The sequence below is a fragment of the Salarias fasciatus genome (genome assembly GCF_902148845.1).
Source record: "Salarias fasciatus chromosome 7 unlocalized genomic scaffold, fSalaFa1.1 super_scaffold_4, whole genome shotgun sequence".
Classification (NCBI taxonomy): domain Eukaryota; kingdom Metazoa; phylum Chordata; class Actinopteri; order Blenniiformes; family Blenniidae; genus Salarias; species Salarias fasciatus.
This window is the reverse complement of record NW_021941229.1, coordinates 20,965,682-20,989,547: the sequence shown is the minus strand read 5'-3', so window position 1 is coordinate 20,989,547 and position 23,866 is coordinate 20,965,682. Positions and strand designations below refer to the sequence as shown.

Below are 23,866 nucleotides of genomic sequence, written 5' to 3'. Positions count from 1 at the left end.
CCATAAAAATGATCCCTGTGTGAGAAACATCAACCTTCTCCTGTATTGAAATAACTTCTTTTTCAACTCTGTGATGAATCAGGAGTTAAATCTGGAGCCAAAAAACAAAAAGAGGGTTCGGTTTTTTCATCAACTGAACTCTGTGGATGGAAGTCAAATCTCCCTGTAGTGCTTTCTAATGGAGGTGGTCATGTGCCCAATGGCTGTGGTTGTCAAAGACAGATCAGCAGTCACCTTCACCACCCCCTCTTCTCTTCTCCTGGATGCTCACGTCTCCCGCTGCTGCCTCTGCCTCGACGATCCCCCTCATCCGTGGCCTCGGGCCTTCTTCTGAAGGTCTGACCCTCAATGTGAAGGTCAGTCAGTTCTGCCGGCTCTAATTTTCCAGATGCTGTGTTTTTTTTTTTGTTTTTTGTTTTTTTTTGTCGGCAGTGGCGTCACGGGCATGTTGTTTATGTCTCACTGGTTCTGTGAAATTTGCTTCCTGATCCAGAATGAGTGCCGCATAAAGACAGGCCAGAGATGTTCCTCCCATGATGAAGACCGAGGATCAAGGTCCAGCCGAAGGCCAGCTGCCTCCAGCTCCGACCAGCGCCAAGGCCAGATGTCCACTGCAGGCGAGCATCTGTTAGAGCCCATTCCTTTACATCAGATTCAAATCCCACTGTTGACTTCAGACCCACGAGCAAAGACCTTGACCCAGCTCCCTGAGCGCCGTGCTCCAGCAACCCTCTACTGGCACATGCACTTAAGGATGAGTTAGAGGAAATTGATAAAATATGTGAAAGTCTATATGGAAGCGAAATGGAACTTGGTTAAACCCAAAAACTGCGACTGAGTCAGTCGTTTAGTCACTAGAATGCCTTTTCTACAGAAGATGTTTGTTCATTCTACCATTTTCTGTCCAATAGAAGAAATAATTATTTAAGAAATATCATGTTTTAGTCGGAGATTTAACTTTCGTCGTCTCCAGCTCACTGCAGCACAAAAAAAAAAAAAAACTGTCACGGTTCAATCAGAAAATAGGTAAATTATGATCGTTAAAGCACCTGTCTGGGACCTGAGCAAAACAAAACGCCTCAGCTGGAGGTTGAAGGCTGCCCTCCTACAAGCCAGACCTGCGAGAGTCAGCCAGCGAGCCCTTCTGTGTCTGCGTTCATTTCTCCCAGCCCCTGCACAAACCTCGCACATGTTCTCTTCCAAGTGAATCTCATCACCTCTTCTCCCCCGTCAGCTGTGAGCGCTCCAGCAGTGTCTGCCTGCCAGGCGCACTGAGTGCATGCACGGGGTCTCGCTCAGGAAAGAGCAGCATTTTGCACTGAATGGATGGAATTTTGTTTTTTTTCCTGTGAAATGGATATACTGAATCTGTAAGCAAAGAAGAGAGGAATTGAGCCGAGATACCCTTTTCTCTTGAGGTAAGAGCGTTTAGTTCAACGTTATTTGGGATAGTTGGACTCATTCTAGATTGTGTGTCCTAAAGCTCTTACTTTCTGTAAGATTCATTATTTAATGCATAAAACAAAGAAAAAGAGTTAGACTTTCCTTCACTTTTCACTGAGGCATTGTGGGAAGTTTTGAGAAAAAAAATTAAGTGTATTGATTCAATCTCTTGCACCACAGGGAGACAAAGCTGTTTGACCTTTTTATACTTAATAGAAATTCATTAAAATTATTACAAGAGAAGTAGAGCAAAAGTGAAGAGGCTAATTTCATGGGAAGAAAGAAAGAACAGTCCATCAAAGGCAGTTTCAACATTTCTAATAAAAATGTAAATGCAACTAATTAACAGTCAGAGTTTCCAATTTTTTTTATATGTATATTATGGAATCAAGAGAGCAATGGCTTCCATGATTTTGTATGTGATAACTTATTAAAACACAAATTATTGATTCACACCACATTATTATTTGAATATTTATCACTGAGTGATCCTGACATACTTTTATTTCTCAATATCACTGAGAACAATTTCTATTCTTTGAAGACAGAAATTAGAATTGACAGTAAACACTTCATTGATAAGCTGGGGTAAGTCATAAGGCACAAAAATAACATTTACTAATAGTCCCACAGAAGACTTCACAATAATATAGTGGAAAACCTCAGGAAGACCATTTCTGAGCCATTAGTGAAACCTGAATAACAACTTTGTGTCTTTACAGAGTGCAACATTTGCATGAGTATGACCAACTGAACCAATCAGCCATCCAGCAGATCTTCTTCCACTGCTCTTGCAATGATCGCTTTGGTTATATTGGCTTTATTAGCAAACATACTGAACCAGCACTAATGATAATCAGATTGAGAAGATTCGATTGTTTAATTTTCTTCTATTGTTTTATTCTCATCTCCAAGAGTGTAATCCAGTCCTGCAGTTCAGACGCTCTGAGATGGTGACCTGTTACTGCAGAATATTGGATTTTTTTTAACTCAGACCACATGTATTGATGTCCCTTATCCATTTATCATCACCTTCTGATTTTGGTTCTGTGGACTCGTTCCCCTGCATTGCTTAGATGTCGCACTGTTCAAACGCCTCTGATTCAAATGAGCGGGTCATTAACAGGCTTCTGCGGACTTTAATTACTCATTTATTCCTTTGAATCTCTCGTGCTGGACTCAGGGGATATGATAAAACAAGCTTGGTAACGAGGTCACAAAGACCCAGATTGGAGAAGCCTGGCACGTATTGTAGTGCTAACTGTTTATGTTCCTCCATCTCTCTTACAGTCACAAATCACCATGACAGAGAAAATCGGTCTCAACGCCACTTGGGGAGACTTGGATTCTCCCAACTCTTCCAGACTGGAGGAAAATCCTTTGATGACCCACCAGAACGTCACCTACGTTGATTTCTACCTCCACAAGCCCCCCGTCGCTGCCGTCTTCACCGTCTCCTACCTCCTCATTTTCCTCGTTTGCATGGTGGGCAATGGCGTGGTGTGTTTCATCGTGCTGCGCAGCAAAAACATGCGCACCGTCACCAACCTCTTCATCCTCAACCTCGCCATCAGCGACCTGCTGGTTGGCATCTTCTGCATGCCGACAACACTGGTGGATAACATCATAACAGGTGAAGGCGTCACGTGTTCTGACTGGTTTATACCACTAGACTCTGCTTATTTCAGAATTTGTTGTATTCATTGGGAATGTTTTCTTCTTTTGCAGGATGGCCATTCGGGAGTGTCCTCTGTAAGCTAAGTGGAATGGTGCAGGGAATATCGGTGTCAGCGTCCGTGTTCACTTTAGTGGCAATAGCTGTTGACAGGTGAGAATTGAATCCCATCATAGGTTTTTTTTGTGGCCACTTGTGCCACCTCTTCCCAAACATTGAGTCTTCTTCTTGCGTTTTCTGTCACTCCCCTCCTCCATGTTAGGTTTCGCTGCATCGTCTACCCTTTCAAGCAGAAGCTGACCATCGCTACCTCAAAACTGATCATTATTATCATATGGGTCTTGGCCGTGTCCATCATGTGTCCCTCGGGGGTCATGCTCCAAGTCACCAAGGAGCAGAGAGTGAGAATCGTCCTGGGCCGCAACAACGAGACCCGGCCTTTCTACTGGTGCCGGGAAAACTGGCCCAATCAGGAAATGAGAAAAATCTACACCACCGTCCTCTTCACCAACATTTACCTGGCTCCTCTCAGCCTTATTGTCATCATGTATGCGCGCATTGGCGCCACGCTCTTCAAGACCCCGATTCCTCCATCGAGGGGAAGCCGAAGCGGTTCCAGGGATGGCAGCGAGAAAAACAAGCTGAGCATGGAGAGTCGTCACACCATTTCACGGAAGAAGAAGCGCGTGATCATGATGCTGCTGGTCGTGGCTCTGCTCTTCATCCTGTCCTGGCTGCCTCTGTGGACGCTGATGATGCTGAGCGACTACGCCAGCCTCACAGAGCACCAGTACCGGGTCATCAACATCTACGTTTACCCCTTCGCCCACTGGCTGGCCTTCTTCAACAGCAGCGTCAACCCCATCATCTACGGGTTCTTCAACGAGAACTTCCGCAGGGGCTTCCAGGCGGCGTTCAAGTTCCAGCTGTGCTCCGCCGACATCGTGCAGCAGAGGAGCTACTCCCATCGGATCAGGGGGAACGCCGTGCTCCCGGTCCAGCCCGTCCCCCTCGGCGGATCCGACTCCCGCCTCAGATCGCCACCAGAGAGAAACGGCCTGTGCTTGTGTCAGGAGGGGGAACGCTCGGATCGCAAACACGACGTCAAGGAACAGGGTCTGGCCTTGGAGAACTTGGAGAAGGTGTCACACATTTAGACATTTTGAGAATTTGCATTGTGCGGTAGCATATAGCCTAGAAATCTAAAGGACCATAAAAATGCCTCAGAAATACCTGGTGATGAAACTATTGAATGTACCTGGATGCGTTAAAATATTTTTCTGTGGTGTAAATAGAGAGGAATGTAAACAACAGGAAGACCTTGATGTAAAATATTCAGTAAAAATGCAAATAGACGTTCAGTGAGAGAAAAATGCCTTTGGTATTCGTATTATTCATGTTGTTAAAATCACAATGAATTAGTTGGTAATGTCTGGACTGGTAACGATGGTAACAGCGGTCATTACAGAAATCCCCATCCCCCTTCCCTTTGTCAGGAATTCAAAAGATCACTGACTGGCGTGCATGTTTACAGCACAGCCAAACCAAATCCGAGAGGATAACGCCTGGTGACCGCTTCTGCCATAACATCGGAAACATTGTAACGCGCTGACAAGTCTCTGTGTCATGACTCATTAATGGTCCTTACATTTGTTCAAGCGGTGCAGACAAATAAGACAGACATGCAAAAGATTTGTGGCAAAACTCTGAAAAAGGTGATATGTTAGTGAAGCATTAGAATGCAAAAATACAGTCTAGAACATAAAACTTAAGTGTTTTTATGTTTTTTCACGCGTATACGAGTCTAAAGTTGAGCAGATTTAATGTGACTTTCACATATATACATAGGAAGATGTCAGGTTAGCACAAATCACAAAGAGCTTCAGGAACATCAGAGTCACCTCGAAAATAAGAATATTTATAAAGACTGCTGGATAAGAAAGGTATGATTTTTACTGCTATTGTTATAATTATTATTATATGGAAATAATGTGTGCACTATGACAATAAATGATTATTTGTTATTTTTCATTGTAAACCTAAATGTAGATTAGATATTCTCTTTTCAGTTGATGTAATTCTGGTGAAATCCTCTGAAAATTCACATTGATCAGTGTTACAGATTATGTCTAACGTGTTGCTGAACATCGGTGCGCTTTCGTCTTTAATGTTCAAGTAGACGCGAAAGCTCATATCTCTGTGCATCAAAAGCATGAGAGCAGCAACCCCCAGCCTCACCACCTCCACCCCACCCTTCAAGGTTGAAGTGCAAGCGCTCCTCCAGTCAAACTGCTCGCCTCCCGCCTGCAGACAGCTGGCACTGACGGCCGTAACGTTCATTAATATGGGAAGAGAAATTCAGGCGGAGATCATATACTCGTCTTTCTCTGCCTCTCAGACAGCGCTGTGTGATCTGAACTCTTAAAACTCCATCAAAGAGAAGGTTACAATTACAATCAGGAGCAGGGTCGAACAAGTGGGGCCTCGACTGAAAGCAGGTCAGAGAGATTTACAGTATCGTAATGGGAGAGAGCGCAGATGCGTTTGAATAATGTGGTCTTAAACATTAAAGGAGGCACATTAAAGGAGCTGAAGTGAGTTATACTCAGATTAGAACTTGATCAAACACAGAAACAGATAGACAATTGTTCTGATCTGAGAACTCCTCTACTCTGCCTGCTCCTACACAACTGATTCAAATCAATTAATCAGCCATCAAGCTCTGCAGGAGTCTGGTGACGATCCGGTCAGGTGTGTTGGAGTCAGGAAACTTCTGTGATTTGTAAAAATTCCTCTTTGTTGAATGGCCTCGGTATATTTTTGTGTATATGGCTCTCATTAGTAAAAGCTTGAAGTTTTAACCTTTAATAGTGCAATGGAGGTGTGTTTTTCAGTCTTGTGCTCATGCTTTTCTACCCCCCCAAGATAAACAGCAAACAAACTATTGCGCAGTTGAAGTTGACTTAATTCAAACAAACAGAGTAAATAGAGGATGTGACGCAGATCTTCATCTTTGTGCTGTAGCTGTGCTCAGAGCTGTATTACTGTGGTGTTGCTGTGACACAATAGCCAAGCTGTCTGCTCTGTGTGGCTCTGATCACATCAGATCTGCAGAGGAAGATGCTCTATTATCAGGATGTTCCTTTTTTCTTTAAGTTGGACTGGAAGAGAGAGAAGCACTGTAGCTCTCGATAACTTTCCATGTACAACAAAAGTAACAGGAAACAAACTTGCTAAAATGTTTGGAATAATAACAAATAATGTAATCGGTTACTTGCCTGTGGATGCCAGAAGTTGCGATGTTACTGTAAAGCCACTTAAAAGTGCATTCGGTCTTATTATTGTGTATGTTGCATATGTTTGGCCAGATTTTGTACATATTTTTGTTTGACAATATGTTGAAGGAAGCCAGTGTGAATGCAGACTGTGACAGTAAAATCCAATAGTTTAACTTTTTATTTGCCTTCTGCCACTTAAATAGTTTAAATAGTTACTTTGTGGACACAAAGCAAAAGTGGATGTAAACACAGAAACAAAAAAAAAAAAAAAGATTTGCACAACTTTCACATGGATGTTTATTGATTCAGCAGATTCAGGTTGCCTGTTGATATTATTCATAATCCTGTGTGTTAAAATGTGCAGAAGTGATGAGGCTGCGTCGTGCACCTTGTTGTCTTTCTTTCTATATGCCACTGTCGTACTTGTGCAAGATTCATCTGACCAGTGTTTTTTGTGAACTCTCCAACCATAAATTCTTTGAATCGCTGCACATATCGACAAATTTTGCATGGGCGATGGTTATAAAAGAGATTTTCAAAACATAATCAAGAGCAGTGGAATGACCAGCCTCAGGGATAGGAGGAAGAAGAAGAATACCTCATTTACAGGGCCATGAAGCGTATATACAGTGTGCACAGTGTGTATGTGATGGCTTTATTTTTCTGATGCTCTTTTTTATTTGGTTTGCGGCTTATCTGCACATTAAGATCCCACCGACTGTTTTTCTCAGTCACTGGATGGATGTTGGTGGAACTGCTCTGTAATCGCTGGGAAGTTTTTCTCTGTCCGTGTCTATATTATGTTTGTAATATGAACCATGCAATTCTAATCTGCTGCTTTGGTCTGTTTTTATTGTTTCCATATAATAAATGAGGTGAGTTAACATTATCATCAAACAATTTGGTGATTTTCATGACTGCTCTGAGTTTTTTGTGGCTCTGAGCACCGCTGTCCTGCAAGGGTATGGAGTTTTCTTTACTTTTAGAAAGCTTAAAATGAGCGAGTGTTTTATTTCCATGAGGCAGGAGGTGAGGAAGGACAATGGGAATTTGCAGAAGATCTTGCCAAAAGGATTAAGCGAAAGAGTTCAAGAACAGAGCCCTGTTGCTCACCACTGCCCCTCCATTATGGCATGAGAATGCAAAATTAACATTAAATACACTCATATTATGTGAAAGCTGACAGCTCAGACTTTATTTAAATTAAATTATCTGACGTTAAGGTTTCCTGAGCGAGGCAACAACATGCAAATTCCAAATAAAAAGACTCTCACTCTTAATCAAATAGATATATTTTCACTTTGAAGACACAGTGCTAACCACTACACTGCCATGCAGCCACAAATACATGATTTTGGGACTCTTTTACCTGTTTTTCAATTTTGTTGGTTTTCATAATGATACAATGGGCTGTTTATTCAAGAAAGTCCCTGAACCCCATCATGTCTCCCTTTGTACATAATGGTACCTCATAATAAAAAGGCTGTTGATGGTAACTGTGATTGCCTCCAAGAAGAAACCTGAACAGAAATCTGAGGATACAATCACGTCATAGATCAGAGGAAACTTGTTTTTCTTTCATGCCTCTTTATTGAGATTAAAATCAGCATAATAACCAGGGTCACAACTTTTTTTCTTTTTTATGGTAATTGTTATTGTTTAGTTAAAAAAAGACGAAAATGGGAAGCATATACCACGATGGAACCTTGATTTCCAGATAACGTGATGTGATACGCCCTCACACAGACCTCTTGCAAAATCTACTTACTGAACAAGCAGCTGAAATTTCATGATACCAGCAGATCTCATCATTTTCAGTCTAAACACACTTATTTCAAGGCCACCTGTCGTCTCACACTGTCCATCATTTCAACAAGAATCACTCAATCACCTCTTTATATCATGTTCCTTGAGGGTAATCTTTCCAATTCTTTGCTACTTATTCAGGTCATCTCGGCCTCAGCAGTTGGACACATCTTGTTGGAATTGTCACTTTTAACTCTCTCTGTTTGCCCTGTGCGTCTGGATATAGAAGACTGATGTCCTCATATAGCTTAAGATCACAACATATTCTCAGGTAAACCAGTTTAGATCAATCAAACATCCTCATTAATGGATTTGAGACAAAAATGTGACAAATTTTTCAAAAGTAGCTTTGGCTCGTATGCAGGGTTGGTCAGTAACGGATTACATGTAACAGCGTTAGGATACAAAAATGTAACTAATCCGTTACAGTACATGAAAAATATGTAATCTCCTTACAGGTATATCCTGTAGCGGAGCCAGAGCGGGGGCAAGTAGACGGTTGCCCCAGGGCCCACAAGGTGACGTGTTCACATTTAATGGGAAATAAATTATTATAATAAAATGTGCTGTGTGTGCCAGAAGGTATATGCATATGAGTGTCGGCTTCAATTTGCCAATTCTTACATTTCGACAGTCCATGAATGCATCAGAGCTGTAAGCCAGCGCTGATTGGCTGTGCGGCATTAACGAGTTTTTTTTTTTTTTTTGCACTTGATCGGAAGTCTTTAGTAGAAGTTAAGCAGCATGCTAAACACTATGCTAGCCGCTAGCGGTACTACCCAAAACCTAACATCGGAGCCACTGGTGAGTCAGTGAAACCTTCAAAAATATTATCTTTATCAGAATGCCGTGGTCTTAAACACCTGCCTATTTGAATGTGTCTTGTGTTGTTTTCAACTATAAGAGAACGCTGAGTCTATTTTTTCTAATATACGTGAATTCCAAAAGCTATAGATAGCTGTGTCTATATCTATCTGAATAGATTGTTTAATTTTAGACCAGCTGTGTTCATTTTATATTTAAGCTGTATCAAAGATGGTACAGATGTTGCCCGTGACTTTTCATCTGAGCTTTCAGCACCATGGACAGCGACGCTCTGAGTGACAGCTGTCAGGCTGCATTTGCATGTAAGTGTGTGTGCGTGTGTGTGCGTGCATATGTGTATTTGTTCTTCAGAACAAGTTTGTGAACTGGTTTGTGACTTTATTCTGCTTTCTGAGGCATATAGGTTTGCTTGGCTCAATAAAAGTGAGCATTAGTGTGTTGTTTGATGGTAGGATGACGGATTGTTTGAATGAAGGGCCCATGCTCCGCCCCCTCTGTACTGAGACCCATGCTCAGCCTCTGGGTATATCTGATAAAAACACGGATTACTGAGCGGGATTACTTTTTAAAATCAGACGTACACGCCGACATTGTGAAACTTTACACACTTTACGGCACAAAACGCGACACCAACATAGACCTATAAACAGCAGACGCCGTACATATATAAATGATAGACAAGGCATCGGCCGCTATCTTGGAGCAGCCTCCACTGTTATATGTTATAAATAAAAAAATGTTACATGTATATTGTGAATTAAACAACCCGCATTTCCATGGATTTTACCACCTGCTGCTGGAGTCATGGCTGCTCCCAGGGAGAGAAGCTCATTCTTTGGCTGGAAACTTGGACATCATTTTGTGATGAGGCCCAGAACTTCTCTGTAGAATGTAAATTCTGCCTCCCAGCTGCGAAATGCTCTCAACATCCAGGGACTCATCATCAAACCTGAAGAAACATCTACAGGTATGAAACACACCTGAACTCACAGTGAAGCTGACGTTTTATTAGCCTGCTCACCTGTCAGTAACCTGCTGCTGAGAACCACAGCCTCACCAGGCTGAACTCAGGAACATCTGATGGAGGCAGTAATATCTTCAGCCTGTATGGAGGATTTATTGGAGACTGCATGTTACCTTCTGTCACTGAGGAATGAAAGACCTCTGAACTCTTGAAAAAATATTGTGCATGGCATGCCATGCACACTGCTCCTCACTACAGCAGCACAGTTACACAGCAGATTGAGTAGATAATATAAATATCTCTCACCAATGTCAATCGCAAATTTCTTACTTACTGTATCTTTAATTTGTCCCCTATAATTTGTAAAGATGATTACATTTTTTGTGTATTATGTTTACATAATATGAAGTTGTGGATTTTCTTAGAATGCTTTGTTGCTGAGAAATAGTCATTTCCGTCAATGGGATCAATTCATTTTCCAAGTTAAACAGATGTGGCAAAACTATTTCAACTCAGAGATACATGGAAAAACGTCTCAATTTTTTTTTTCAGGCAAAAATTTAGAGTACAGTTTGAATCTATATTATATTTAATTAATTAATATGAAAAATAAATGCATTCTGTGTGTACATACAGAAGCAGTTGTTCTCTGCATTTAATCCCAAGTGAGCAGAGGGCTGCTGCTGTGCATCACTCTGGGTCAAGAGCCTTGAGCAGTGGTGACCTGTCAGGTGTGGGATTTGAACCTTCAAACCCACATTTGCTTCTCAAACCCCAAGGTCACTACTGCCTGACTGTATAAGCTTCAGTGTATTTCAGTAAGAAGAAGTTTAATCATTTATTCTCAAACGGTACATCTACAAGTGCAAAAGTTCCCAGTTTCTCCACTTGTGAAAATTAAATATTAATAGAATTCACAATGTAAATTCTCAACCTCACGTCGTGATCAGTCACAGCCCACAGCACTGCTGGGCTCAGCAGGGTTCAAAACGTAGGTTATACATACGGTAGAACAATATATGAGCTCAGAAGCTAAGAGCAGTAACACAAACAGATGGAGAGGCAGAAATGAAATTAATGACTTTTACATGCATGTCATTATTGTTCTGGCTACTGTATTCTGTACTGTTTTTCCCATTTCTTTAATAATGCATTTCTTTTCTACAAACCCTATATTTATCTCTGCGCAATTACAGAATTTTATCTTTTTATCTTCAGAATCTTTTATCTAAGATCACATTTGAACCAGCTTGTTAGCGGTTTGCAAGTCTGAGGCAGTAGCTTGGAAACTCGGTGTGGAAATAATTGGAGTAAATAGTGATGGACAAAAAAATGTTTATATATATATGTTGTTTGTTTTCTTTTAACAGAGAAATAATAGTCATAGAAAGTACAGAACATATGCATTAGATGATAAATGCATATATCTTTGTTCCAAGAAAGTACAAATGAAGATTGAAAAAAAAATGAATACATTTTCATGCACATAAGTATACATACATACATGTAATTTTTGGAGCAATGGGGATGCTGTACAAGAATAATGGAAAAAGTACATTGGTTGTGTTACTGATTATTTGTTTGTTTTCTGAGTGACTCATGTTTTTAACCCCAGGTGGGAAGTTCTGCCACCCACTCCAGACCACCGTGGAGGGAGTCTGGCAAAGATGGAGAGATTTCTCTTTTTGAACCATTTTATATAATTTTAATTATTCATTTATTCCTCCTACAATTTATCTGAACAATGCAATTAAAAAAAAAAAAAAAACCTAAATAATTCTTCACCAGTTTCACATCACTTGAGAAGCATGAGGAAAAAAACAAAACAAAATAATAATAATAATAATAATAATAATAATAATAATAATAATACAGACAAATTTAAAGAATATAGATAAATGCTGGTGCTGACAGATTCCCAGCAGTGATGGAGAAATGATAGCAAACATAATTAGCTGTCGTTAATTAGTGAGTTTGATGATGAATGTGGAGCAGACAACAGATCCACGAGGCCCACATCCGACGAGGGGGGAGACGGAGAAAATGGATTGTCTTCCCAACAGATTACTGTCACCTTGTGGACCGCTAATCTCCAAAACCCATTAGTGTTCCTATCTTCTGTAATATCTCCATCCACGAACCTCCATTAGGTTTTACGTGTCATTTTATGTGAGGTTTTCATTAAGACGATATTCGTGCCACTTCATTTCCCAGAGTGATTTACTGTAAGAAGAAAGGCCTTTTAGCTGCTGGTTAATCTGTAAACATCGATGTGCCGCTTTTTCCTTCAATATATGTGGAGGAACATCTCTTAGTGGTGTAATCGATTGATTGGTTTGGTTTTCACTCTCATTCTCTTATCTGACTATTATTCGACCAAACTAACTAAACAGATTTCATTTTTTGTCATTAAATATTTCCCTAACAGAGTCCCAGAGATTCAATTTTCTGTGGTTCAGACATTTTTCTTTTCCAAACACACCTGATCAACACATTATTATACATTTAAAGAAAATTGAACACACATTAAAGGTGAGTTAAACTAAATTAGCACAGTTGTGCAGCTCAGATTTAACTCCAGTACTTCTTCTAGTAGCATGTGCTGTGAACTGTTTTCTTTTTCTTATTATTTATTGCACATTGGTGTCAAGTTTTCATGTCCTCAATGTGTGTGTATATGTGGATTTTTAACCCAGATGCAGTTAAAAAAATATTGTTGGTGTATGTGGAGTTGTATCCCTTGAATAAATAATACCAGATATTCATAATTATATACTCACACAGGCTCATTTGAGTACAAAACCTTTTAGCTTAAGTGATGCAGCTTCAGATCAATCAGTTGTTTGACTGAGCCACACTGTGCTGACAGCTCATTCAGCTTTGAGCACATTATTAAGACAGTCCAGTAACACTTTACTTGAAGCACCCGGTATAACACATTATAATTATAATTATACATTTATAAAGCATTATAATGCCATTATAGCACGTGTAGCTATAGTTATAAACACTCATAAATGATCACAATGCCAGGACCTAACCCTAACCCTAACCCTATGCTGCATAGTGGGTTATAAAGCATTGTCATCATTTATGAGTGTTTATAACTGCTTATAATGTGTTATACCGGGTGCTTCGAGTAAAATGTTCCCAACAGTCCTAATAACAGAGATTAACAACATAACAATACACAATTTGTTCTCCCACGTTGAATTTTTGGTAACTGGTAAATAACTGTTCACCTATTGGAATAAGTGTCTTGTTGTTTTAATTTTCAGAAATATGAACAACAGTCTAACAGGGTTCACTTACGATTTAAAAAAAAAACAAGCATTACTGTCTTATGCTTTGGATAATTTCTGTCAATTTTTGCCATAAAATTTTGATAACGATTTGAATGTTCAAGATTTTTGGAAATGCTGGTTTTCATTTATTTCTGGAAAATTAGTCAAACAAACCCTCTTGTCTGTGCTTAGTAAGGCCTCTTAGACAATGCTACAAATAAATGCATATTCATCACTGAGCTAGAAATACACTCATGGGCCACTTTATTAGGCAAACCTGTCCAACTGCTCGTTAACGCAAATTTCAAATCAGCCAATCACGTGGCAGCAACTCAATAGTTCAAACCCAGCATCAGAATGGGGAAGAAAGGTGATTTAAGTGACTTTGAACGTGAGTATTTCAGAAACTGCTGATCTACTGGGATTTTCACGCACAACCATCTCTAGGGTTTACAGAGAATGGGCCGAAAAAGCAACATTCGGATGGTAGGGTCAGAATTTTGCGTCAACATGAAAGCATGGATCCATCCTGCCTTGCATCAACGGTTCAGGCTGGTGGTGGTGGTGTAACGGCGTGGGGGATATTTTCCTGGCACTCTTTGGGCCCCTTAGTAGCAATTGAGCATTGTTGTAACACCACAGCCCACCTGAGTATTGTTGCTGACCATGTCCATCATTTTATGACCACAGTGGACCCATCTTCTCATTGCTACTTCCAGCAGGACAATGCACTATGTCATAAAGCTCGGATCATCTCAGACTGGTACAATGAGTTCACTGTACTCAAATGGCCTCCACAGTCACCAGATCTCAATCCCATAGAGCACCTTTGGGAAGTGGTGGAATGGGAGATTCGCATCATGGATGTGCAGCCGACAAATCTGCAGCAACTGCATGATGCTATCCTGTCAATATGGACCAAACTCTCTGACGAATGTTTCCAGTACCTTGTTGAATCTATGCCACGAAGGATTAAGGCAGTTCTGAAGGCAAAAGGGGGTCCAACTCAGACTAGAGAGGTGTATCTAATAAAGTGGCTGTTGAGTGTATATTGGAAGATATTAATATTTCTAGTATGGATAAGATCCTGTTTCCTCTAAAGCTACTTAGTAGCTAATTGGATTCAATATTTTACAATAATTCAGACACTCATGAAAAACTTGAAAAAACAAAATCATGTTCAGCTTTCGTGAAATTAGATGAATTTCTCTCTGAATTGAAGAAAATGGTTTTATACTCCAGTTTTCATTTTCTGTGAACTACTGTGTCCAATACTTTTATATGTGATTTCCAAAAGACAACATTTGGAAGTCATCAAGTATGATCACTTAAAGGGTAAAAACTGACAGTTTTCACTAAACTGAAACATTTTGTATAATTTTACAGGGAGCTGATACTGCTGGTAAACAGCTGACGTTTAGGCTGAACTGCTTTATCTATGATTTTTACACAATTGTGTAAAACACTTGGTGAGTCAAAGATTCCTGCCTCTGTCTCTCTCCCTCTTACTTGCCCTTATTGACAATTTTTCACCATTACTGGTACTTTATTGACGCTTTTCACCGTTATTGGTACTTTTTAACACTTTTCCACTTTCATTGGTGTACTCATGTGCATACGTGTGTCTCCCTCCTCCGTCGAGTCCTGTTATCCCATGGTCTTTCCCCGTGTGCTCATCGTCACCTGTGAGCTCCCTATTTAAAACCCTCTCTTCTCTTGCATCTTGATTGCTCGTGCTCCGTCGGTCCTCCAGCCGCTCGTGTTATTCTCTGGAGTTCTTCGTGTTTACTCGTGTGCTTTTGACCCCTGCTTGTTTTTGGATTCCCTCTAGCCTTGGGCTTTTGTTGAACAAATCCTCAGAGCTCTCCCTCTTGTGCAGTTGGCGCTGCAAAAGGAAGGGAAAGCACATGAGTCATTGTTAGTCAGTGGAAGAAGTGGATCTACTGGTTCTGAGGATGATGCTTATTGAGTGTGTTTTTTTTTTTGTACTTCTGTCACAGAGAAACTTGTTTTTGATTGAGTTCAGATTGAATATGCAGTTTTATGAAAGTAGCTGTTGTGTTAGAGTGCTTCTACAAATTACACTACATTTTAATTACTATTTTGGATCTCAAAAGGTAATGATGAAGAAACAAAGACGTCCATGAGCTGACAGGACATTATGCCACAAAGGCTTGCAGTAAATTCTGATTCACAGAAACCACCAGTAGGAGTTCTCTGGCGCCATCTATTGGTACATCAATATAAATACAGTTCACATGGAGTTTCAGTAGTCCACAAATATGTGGATCACAATACATGATGGCCAGACCTGACTGTTTTAGACCCTGATTAACAAGCTCCCACATCACTATTGACCCATAAGAAATGTGACTGCTGTCGGTCGATGATCATTGATCGGAGGCCGATGTGGCGACTCCACAAGAGAACAGACAACAGGCAAAGGATAATTAAAGTAACCCAATACGGTTTCAGTATGTGCTCCAATAAAAACCATTTATATCTGTAACGATGCAAATAATCTCCAACCAGATGAGAGTTTTGGTAAAATTTATTTCTCAAGTTGTTTAAGTGATACATGTTTCCAGGGATTGTCTTTAACAATGATGTCTTCCATCCTCCCCCAACAACTAGGAGAGCAGAGGAAAAAGAAGTTTAGTTACTTTTTCACACAAACTGTACAATAAGTGAATATACTGTAGCACAAGGGATACAAATGTTCAACTTTAGTACCCTTGGTTCGACCCCAACTTAACCCATCAAGTATCAGAAACAGACAAAAGGCAGACGATCAGAACGGTTCTTCGTACCTCTACTGGGATGTGACTTTTTTCTTTTTTTTTTTATATCAAAGATGTGTCATCTCTAAAAGCACATTCGGATATTTTTAAACAAATTTACAAGAGTCCGTTTGTCCACAATTCCTTGGAAAAAGTCCTTTCGGTGTGCTTCGTGTCTGCGAACACATTGACTTTCATCGGCGGCCGCTCCCCACAGAGGAGGGAGCCGGCTTCAGGAGAGAGAGATACATATCATGCTCCAAAGACATATGAAGGCATTTTATACAATCAAATATATTGATTTTTTTAAAAACAGTCAGTGGAGCTGGTCTCTTACATAATATCTGCGGTAGCGATCACGGGGACTTAAAGCAGATAAATCATATTGATTGTAAAAGACCAGCGAAATGAAAGGAACTGCACTATGTGTTTGAGTGGCGTGAGTCATCGAGAGGGAAAATACGCATTGTTCCATAAGTGCCTCTCTTTGAATGGACCTTCCTCCTTTTATTTTCAAAAGACCCTTTCTTCATGGAAAATAAAGGGAAGAAAATGAAAAGGGATGTGGTGGAGAATAGACATGGACAAGGAGAACAAAAAAAAAAAAAGGAAAAAAAAAAAAAGAAAAAAAAAAAAAAAAGGAAGGCTGCCGAGTTCAACCCTCATCTTTTGTGGTGTTTTCCTCTAGATCCTCATCAGAGTCTAAATCACTGTGGAGCCGCTTGGCCATCATATTTCTGCTCCTCTCCTCCTTAGTGATCTTATTTATTGGGACTGGTAATGGTTTCACTGGAAGGAAACAAAAAAAGAGAGAGGTTGAGTCTACTGTCACATCTAAGAAGCTGAAACCACAGAATAACCAGAAAACTGAGACGTTCCATATGATGAGTACAGTTTGATTTATTTTTTTTTTCTTCTTCTATCATTTGCTACCCTGCTCTCACCTGCTGATGGAACAAATTGGTCTTCAGCTCCGCCGCCATTATCGCTGTGACTGGCGCTAACCGTCTCCTTCTGTTCCTCGTCGGTGACGATTCGCTGTCTCGCGCTCTCAAAAACAGACTTAATGACGATCGAATCCTCGTAGATCTGCGGCGATTGCAAAACACAGACAGAGCGATAATCGGCGCCCGGCTATTGGCGGCTGCGTCAACACACAAAGCGCTAACGCACGAGCACAACAATAGAAAAGCAGAAGGTGAATACTAATTCTGCTGCTTGCTGCACTTGTTTACCTGAGATCCCTCCAGGTTGTACGTCTGAGCGTTGTGACACAGGAGGAAAATATCCTTTTCCAAATCCCCCACGCTTCTGTACTTGTGATTACGCACACGTTCCTGTGAAGCAGAAGGTCATAAATAAAACATAATTAAACAATTTATCTGATAATTTCATAAAAGCTGATTTTACCACGAGGACACCGTTTTTTTTTTTTTTTTAAAGCTTTGTAGTGCTAGGTCAAAACTTTTTTCTTTTTTTTTTTAACCTGAAATAAAAGAAACATGTGCTTCTCGTCTTCAAAGAGCTGGTTATCATTCATTTTTAATAATTCATTTATTCCATAACCATTTGAAAAGACACAGCTTTGTTTGGTTTGTGATTCTTTTTTTTTTTTTTTTACAATTTTATCCATTATATGTTGGTTTCAGGACAGAGAGACGGACAACCTCACACAATCACATGCATGTTTTGAAACAGAGAAAACTTGCACGTGCACAGGGAGAACATGCAACACCCCACCAGCCTTACATGACCTTATTTCTATCAGCTAAGAGCTCTGCCATCATGCAGCTTATAGGTACACTTTTACTTTAATTGTTCGAACATCAGACTATATTTGGCGAACATCCTTCATCAAGGTAAATAAAGCAGAACAGAAAGTAGCTTCAAACGGTAAAACAGCTACAATAGCTAAAATAGCAAAAACCACCAAAGTAAAAAGAAAAAGAAAAAAAAACAGAAAAGGGTTAAAATTGCTTGAAATGGCTCCAAGCGAAATGTTCAAATAAGTAAAACAGCTCAAACAACTAATGCTAAAGCTAAATGGCTAAAAACAATACCTCTAAAATCCTCAAAGTCAGTTAGCTGAAATGACTAAAATAACCTCAATCACTAAAAAAAAGGCCAAAAAAGAAAAAAATGAACAAGCAAAGCAGCTGAAATTACAAGAAACATCTAAAGAAACTAAACAGATAAAACACTTATTTCCACTAAAAATGTCAACAACAGGTAAAACGACGGCAAACGCGAGAAGAGCTTGAAATATTAAGTTTATTCTTGTCAATTGTAGCTACGAAGCGTCATAAATGCTGCTGCTCATTATATGTTTATTCATGACCTTGAAATCCCAGTCAGCAGAAGAAGAGACTGTGACCTCGTGTTGACCTTTTGTGACCTAGCGTTGACCTTTGCAAAAGAAGCGGAGCGGCCGAGGAGACAGATTTCCTCTGGTATTGTTTGGGTGTGATGATGTGTTGGTCATGCTGAGAGTGTGAGAAATGTTTTTTCGAGCGAGTGGAAACTGACTCATCTCGCCTCTTCGTTATGAACGAATGATTAATGATAATTAACCGGGCTTTTCCAAATCCTGAAGTGTTTCAGTGTTTAACATGTAGTTTTTGGCTGACGGTGCAGAACGTGTTGTGCTGCGTTACCTTTTTGGGGATAAGCACCTCATTATAGCCTGACTCACTGGGGAGAGTCAGTGGAAATCACTTGTAATTATTGAAAAATAATTTCAAGTTTCTGTGCATTAGAGGTATTTTACATGGTTTTTTTTTTAATGCTGATTAGTCCCTTTATGCCAAAAACAAAAGTATTTCTATTTTACTTTATTGTAGACGTGATATAATGTTGAAAATGTCAGTGAAAGCTGTTGGAAGCATGAAATGACACCAACCCTGATCCTCCTGAAGTCCACAGGCTTCCGGATCAGCTCGTAGTACTCCGGTACCTCCTTCTTCGAGGGCAGCTGGACGAAGCCTTTACTGATCTGCCGCCCCAACCTGGGAAAAGAGCGTCGAATGTTGAATCTCAGTCCTCAAATATTTTGTCAGCTCACAATTCATTCTTAGGGATCCTGTAGAAGCAGAACGTACATTAATTCATCCATGGGGAAATGTTTTTTTGACCGTTAAAGTTGGTAGGACTGTGAGTGTGTGGACACTGATAAAGGAGCAAGACGTTTGATCGTAGATTGAGGACTCAGACAACAACGGTCATTACGTCAGTTAGGTAATCCTGGTGTAGCATCGCTGGTTTGGCCCCTACAACTATAATCCCAGCTTTGTCATCAGTTTATTGAAGAAAACATTCAAAAAGTGGGTTATTACAAAATGCTGATGTTTGCTTTTCACTCAAAACTTTCTAATATCTCAAATCTAATGAGTCTCAAACTCTTCATCAGCACTGATCTTAGTGAATCTGTGAATTTACAGTAACCAGTTAGTAAAGTAGCTGTTTACTACTATTAAATAAGTGAAACAAAGTCAGCTCATTGCTTGCTACTTGTCTCAGCAGTTGCCGAGCTGCTGCTGCTGGTCAAAGTTCCTTTGCAACTTTTTAAAGAAGCAACTAACTGTGTGTTAACGTGTGTCGGCAGCGCTCACCCGTCCTTGTAGTTGATGACCATGTCCACCAGTGTGTTCAGGACTCGGGTGAGCTCGGGGGGGTTTGGGGGCAGCTTCTCGGCCGGCGGGCGTCCCCGCTTCCTCTTGACCTTCTCGCCGGTCTCCTGGCCTGCAGCCTGCAGCTCCTTGGCCCCGTGATGATCACCTTTGCGCTTCTTCAGACTGATGTCCTCCTCCATGTCCTCCAGGGAACCGTTCACTCCCGCAGGCTCAGGCTGCCGGTAGGGGAGGGGGGGGGGGCAGCAATGGACAATCAACAACCAACAAACTCCAAACAAACTTCTGGGCGCGATGAACAGCATGCACGGCGCACATCGTAAACACACGTCTTGCCCTGCGCTTCTTTAAAGTCACGTCATACGGTACTTTTTGCAACAACAATAATATGGAGGGACGGAAGAGAGCGCGCCAGTCATTGCTCTCCTTTTCCTACATTTTGCATCTTCCACTGACTTTCATGTGACCAAAACAGTAGAAGACAGAGTATGTTTTCACAGAAAGCAGCTCAGACACCAGGCTATACATCGAAAGACTGAAGCCCTTTAAATAAAAGCAGCACCAGCTAATTAGCAGTGCTGGCTGTGGTTCAAGTATTCAGAATAATAGGGGATGGTTTTTGTATTCAAATGAAACCGGATTTATTTATTTATTACAACAGCTTCTGAATTTACATGGACTGGAGCGACCCAACTGCCGTGCTGTCTCTGCAAATTTAGGACAGATTATTTTATCTGGAGGCTTTGATGTCAGGCGATTATCAAGGGGATGCTGTTTTTTTTTTTAATGCACAATGAATGTGAATACATTTGAAGAAGCTTTGCTGTGCCAAAACAGAGTCTGAAACCATATAAACCAACAAATATTAAGCCATATGTCCATGGTTTGCGCGGCGATTCGTGCACAACAAAAAAAGAGAGAGGGAAACATGATTTTTAGGTGTGTTTCGACAAGGGGGAGCCTGCTGCACCCTGAGTTATTTTCGCCCATTTCATCGCTCCTTTTTTTTTTTTCCTTCCCCCCCAATATCTGCAGCAACCACTGTATTTTCCACAAAGGCAATTAGAGGCCAGAAACATGAGTATGCATGCAGCAGGAGCAGCTCTAACAACAGCAGCAGCGGTGGCGGCGGCGGCGGCGGCGGCAGCAGCAAAAACCGGCTGGAGAAGAGAGGGAGGACATGGAGAAAGCGTGCTGAATATCCACGCATCAATCACACACATCAGGTCGCACATCATATAATGAGCACATGCACTTGTGAAAATGTATTCCTCAAGGACAGACGAGCAAAGCAAAGCTGAGATATTATATTTTTGCACACATTGTTCAGGAGGGAGGGGGGGGGCAGCGAGCAGTCACACAGTCAGTACGACCATGTAGAATTATGACAGAGAGCACGATATGACTGGTGATAACAGTGGAAACCACAACGCATGCCTGCACTTTCCAACACACACACACTCACACACAAAAAGACATGGCAGAGGACTGAGTGAGAGGAGGCAACAACACTGGAGAGACAACAATAGAGATCCCGCTCATCATCGCTGGGCTCAAATGCAGGCTTTGAAAGCCCCGCTGCTCTCTCCCTCTCTCTGAGGGGCTGCAATCGTTCCAGCGGAATACTGGAGGGATAGAGGGTAATCCTCAAAGATGTATAACACAGCTGAGAGCTGCCTGATTGACTGTGCATGTGTGAGTGGAAGAGGGGTGTCAGTGTGTGTGTGTGCGCGCGCGTGTGTGTGTGCATGTGATGCTCCATGCCTGTGCTATCTTCTAACAAGCCTGCCTCTTCCCTGACTAATCTGGCAAAGATTCCCTCTCATCTGTTACAACACACACCTACACACTCCCTCTCTTCCTGGTTTCTCTCTCACACACACACACACACACACACATATATATAGAGGCACGTACGCGCGCGCGCATGCATGGCACACACTCACGCACGCGCACACACACTCTCAGACAGACAGGAATAAACTCGCAGACACTCGCTCCTCGCAAACACGCGCATACACCACACACGCATACAAACACAGAGACACACGCGCGCGCACTTCTTTTTTTTTTTTTTTTTTTTTTTTTTTTTTTTTATCCATCTCTTCCTCTCTTCCCATGCGATGTACCCTGGCTGAATCCGGAGAAAGAAAAGACATGGAGGAGGATATTTACCTGACTGCAATCTGCAGGCTGGCTATCAGGATCGGCTGCAGCTGTGGGGGAGAGAATTAGCAAGCCAGCATAGCGGCGAGCTGCTAGTCTCTTCATCAGCTGATCACTCAGAAGCGGAGCCCAGAAGGGGGGAGAATAAAAGCGCTATGTTTTCATATACAAATCAATGGGCTGGGGGAAAATACAAATGCCATACCCATCTCCTGTCTGCAGCTCTCCGAAGTCTTTTTCCTGACTCTGGAAGGCCCCGAGCTTGTCTCCCTCTGCATGTTTTTAATATCGACTGTTGCCAGACGTTTTTTTTTTTTTTTTTCTTCCTCTCTTCCTACCCCGCTGTTAAAGTTATCGGGTCCATTTTTTTTTATTTCTTTAATTTTTTTTTTTTTTGCACCGCATTTTTGGAGAGAAACGTGGCATTTTTAGTTGCGCAGAGATGTTGGAGGAAAAAATAAATTTGAAAAAAATAAAAAGAGTGTCCAGCATGAACATTAGTGGTTCACAGTGAGAGCACGTTTAGTATGCGCGAGCCTCAGATTTCCAACAGGCTGATTAATGCATCAAATGTTGACTCAGATTACACTTAATTCTTGTGCCAAGAAAGCAAAGGGGGGGAAAAAATAACCAACACAGAGAGCTGCTCCGCCATAACCATTGCAGTAAAACAAGGGGGGGAGGACTTTTTCCCTACTTTGGGCTGACATTCACAATACATCTGGTTTCTGTGAATCAATTACTTTTTCTTTTTCCAGCATGTTGTGCAAAATGCTGCTGGAAAACAGCACAACTTCAACCTCACATGGCAGCAAGGCACACATGTCAAAAGCAGACTGCATGTTCTCCATACAAGCGCACGGTCCCCCCTTTATTTTTACAGTGTTGAAAACTTGGCAACTGCAGCAGCTGAGTTACTGCAAATGGAATTTAATGGAAACAGGACAAATCATGATGCACATTCATGCCATGCAATTGAGTCAATCTTCCAGCAGATGGTTGGGGCAGTTTTCATGCTCACAAAGAGGAGTTTACTCTGAAAGCCTAATGAGAGGCTAAACCAGTGGCTCCAGTCCTTTTTGTCTTTAAAGTCCCACAGATTGCCTCTCAGGAAGGGAATAGCCCCCACTTCTGTGAACTGCCAAAACATTAATGCCAAACCAAATGTTGCAAATCGATATGGAATATCAATATTTTGAACATAGCATATGACTGTTTGGATCAATTATCCTTTTCAAATATCCAAATCAACATTTCATTTTCCATCACAGATAAACACACTTCTCCCTCATGTGTTTAATACTGCATTATTAATTAATATATCATAATTAGGTCATGACAATAACAAATAATTTTTGATTACAACTAATTGAAAAAAACTTTTTACCTTCTTTCAATTACCGCTTACTCCCAAGGTTGATCTCATTAGGCTCTTGGACAAGATATTGGCATTGTGTCTGTAGCAGTGGTACTATGGATTTAGTATTGGATCAGAGAGGAGATCAGTGGCATCACACATCACTGGACACACCCACTCTAAAATACTTTATTGTGCTCATCAGCCAGAAGTGCATACCTTAAACCTGACATGTTTGGCATAAAAAAACAGGGAGAAAAAAAACCTCACATGTGACCCAAAGTAACATAAACATCTTATGCAGGTGGCATGAGCTGATCTCACAAGTGCAGGCTGCTGGAAGCGATGTAGAATTAGAGAGTTACAGATTCAACGACTCTCCTCTCCCGAGAGCAGGGTCTGCAACCTGCGGCTCTGGAGCCACATCTCGCTCTTCTGTCCCTCTAGATCTGTAGTGGCTCTACGAGGCTTCCACAATATGAAACGTGAATGAACATTGAACTTATTTTTGTTATAGTTACACATCACAGAACTATTCAAAATGATTCGTCTCTCTCGGTTCAAAAGGGATTCAAAAAAAGGTACAAGTAAAATTGGGGAAAATAGCTAAAACCACAAGAAATGGGGAAAGAAGTGATAGAATGTTAAAAAAGAACATTAAA

At 41.0% G+C, this 23,866-nt stretch overlaps 2 protein-coding genes across 2 annotated transcripts; one reads left to right on the top strand and one right to left on the bottom strand.

Moving 5' to 3' along the window:
* The first annotated feature begins 2,745 nt into the window (after window positions 1-2,745).
* On the top strand, window positions 2,746-4,275 carry LOC115383465 (neuropeptide FF receptor 2-like). Its single transcript, XM_030085656.1, has 3 exons — window positions 2,746-3,076; window positions 3,172-3,271; window positions 3,381-4,275. The coding sequence occupies exons 1-3, from the start codon at window positions 2,746-2,748 to the stop codon at window positions 4,273-4,275; spliced, it is 1,326 nt and encodes a 441-aa protein (XP_029941516.1).
* An 11,667-nt stretch (window positions 4,276-15,942) lies between these two features.
* Window positions 15,943-22,226, bottom strand: LOC115382844 (probable global transcription activator SNF2L2). Its single transcript, XM_030084762.1, has 6 exons — window positions 21,857-22,226; window positions 19,664-19,899; window positions 18,955-19,060; window positions 17,291-17,392; window positions 17,000-17,144; window positions 15,943-16,844 (listed from the first exon to the last, which is right to left on the bottom strand). The coding sequence occupies exons 1-6, from the start codon at window positions 21,950-21,952 to the stop codon at window positions 16,711-16,713; spliced, it is 819 nt and encodes a 272-aa protein (XP_029940622.1). The 5' UTR covers window positions 21,953-22,226; the 3' UTR covers window positions 15,943-16,710.
* Window positions 22,227-23,866: the final 1,640 nt, after the last annotated feature.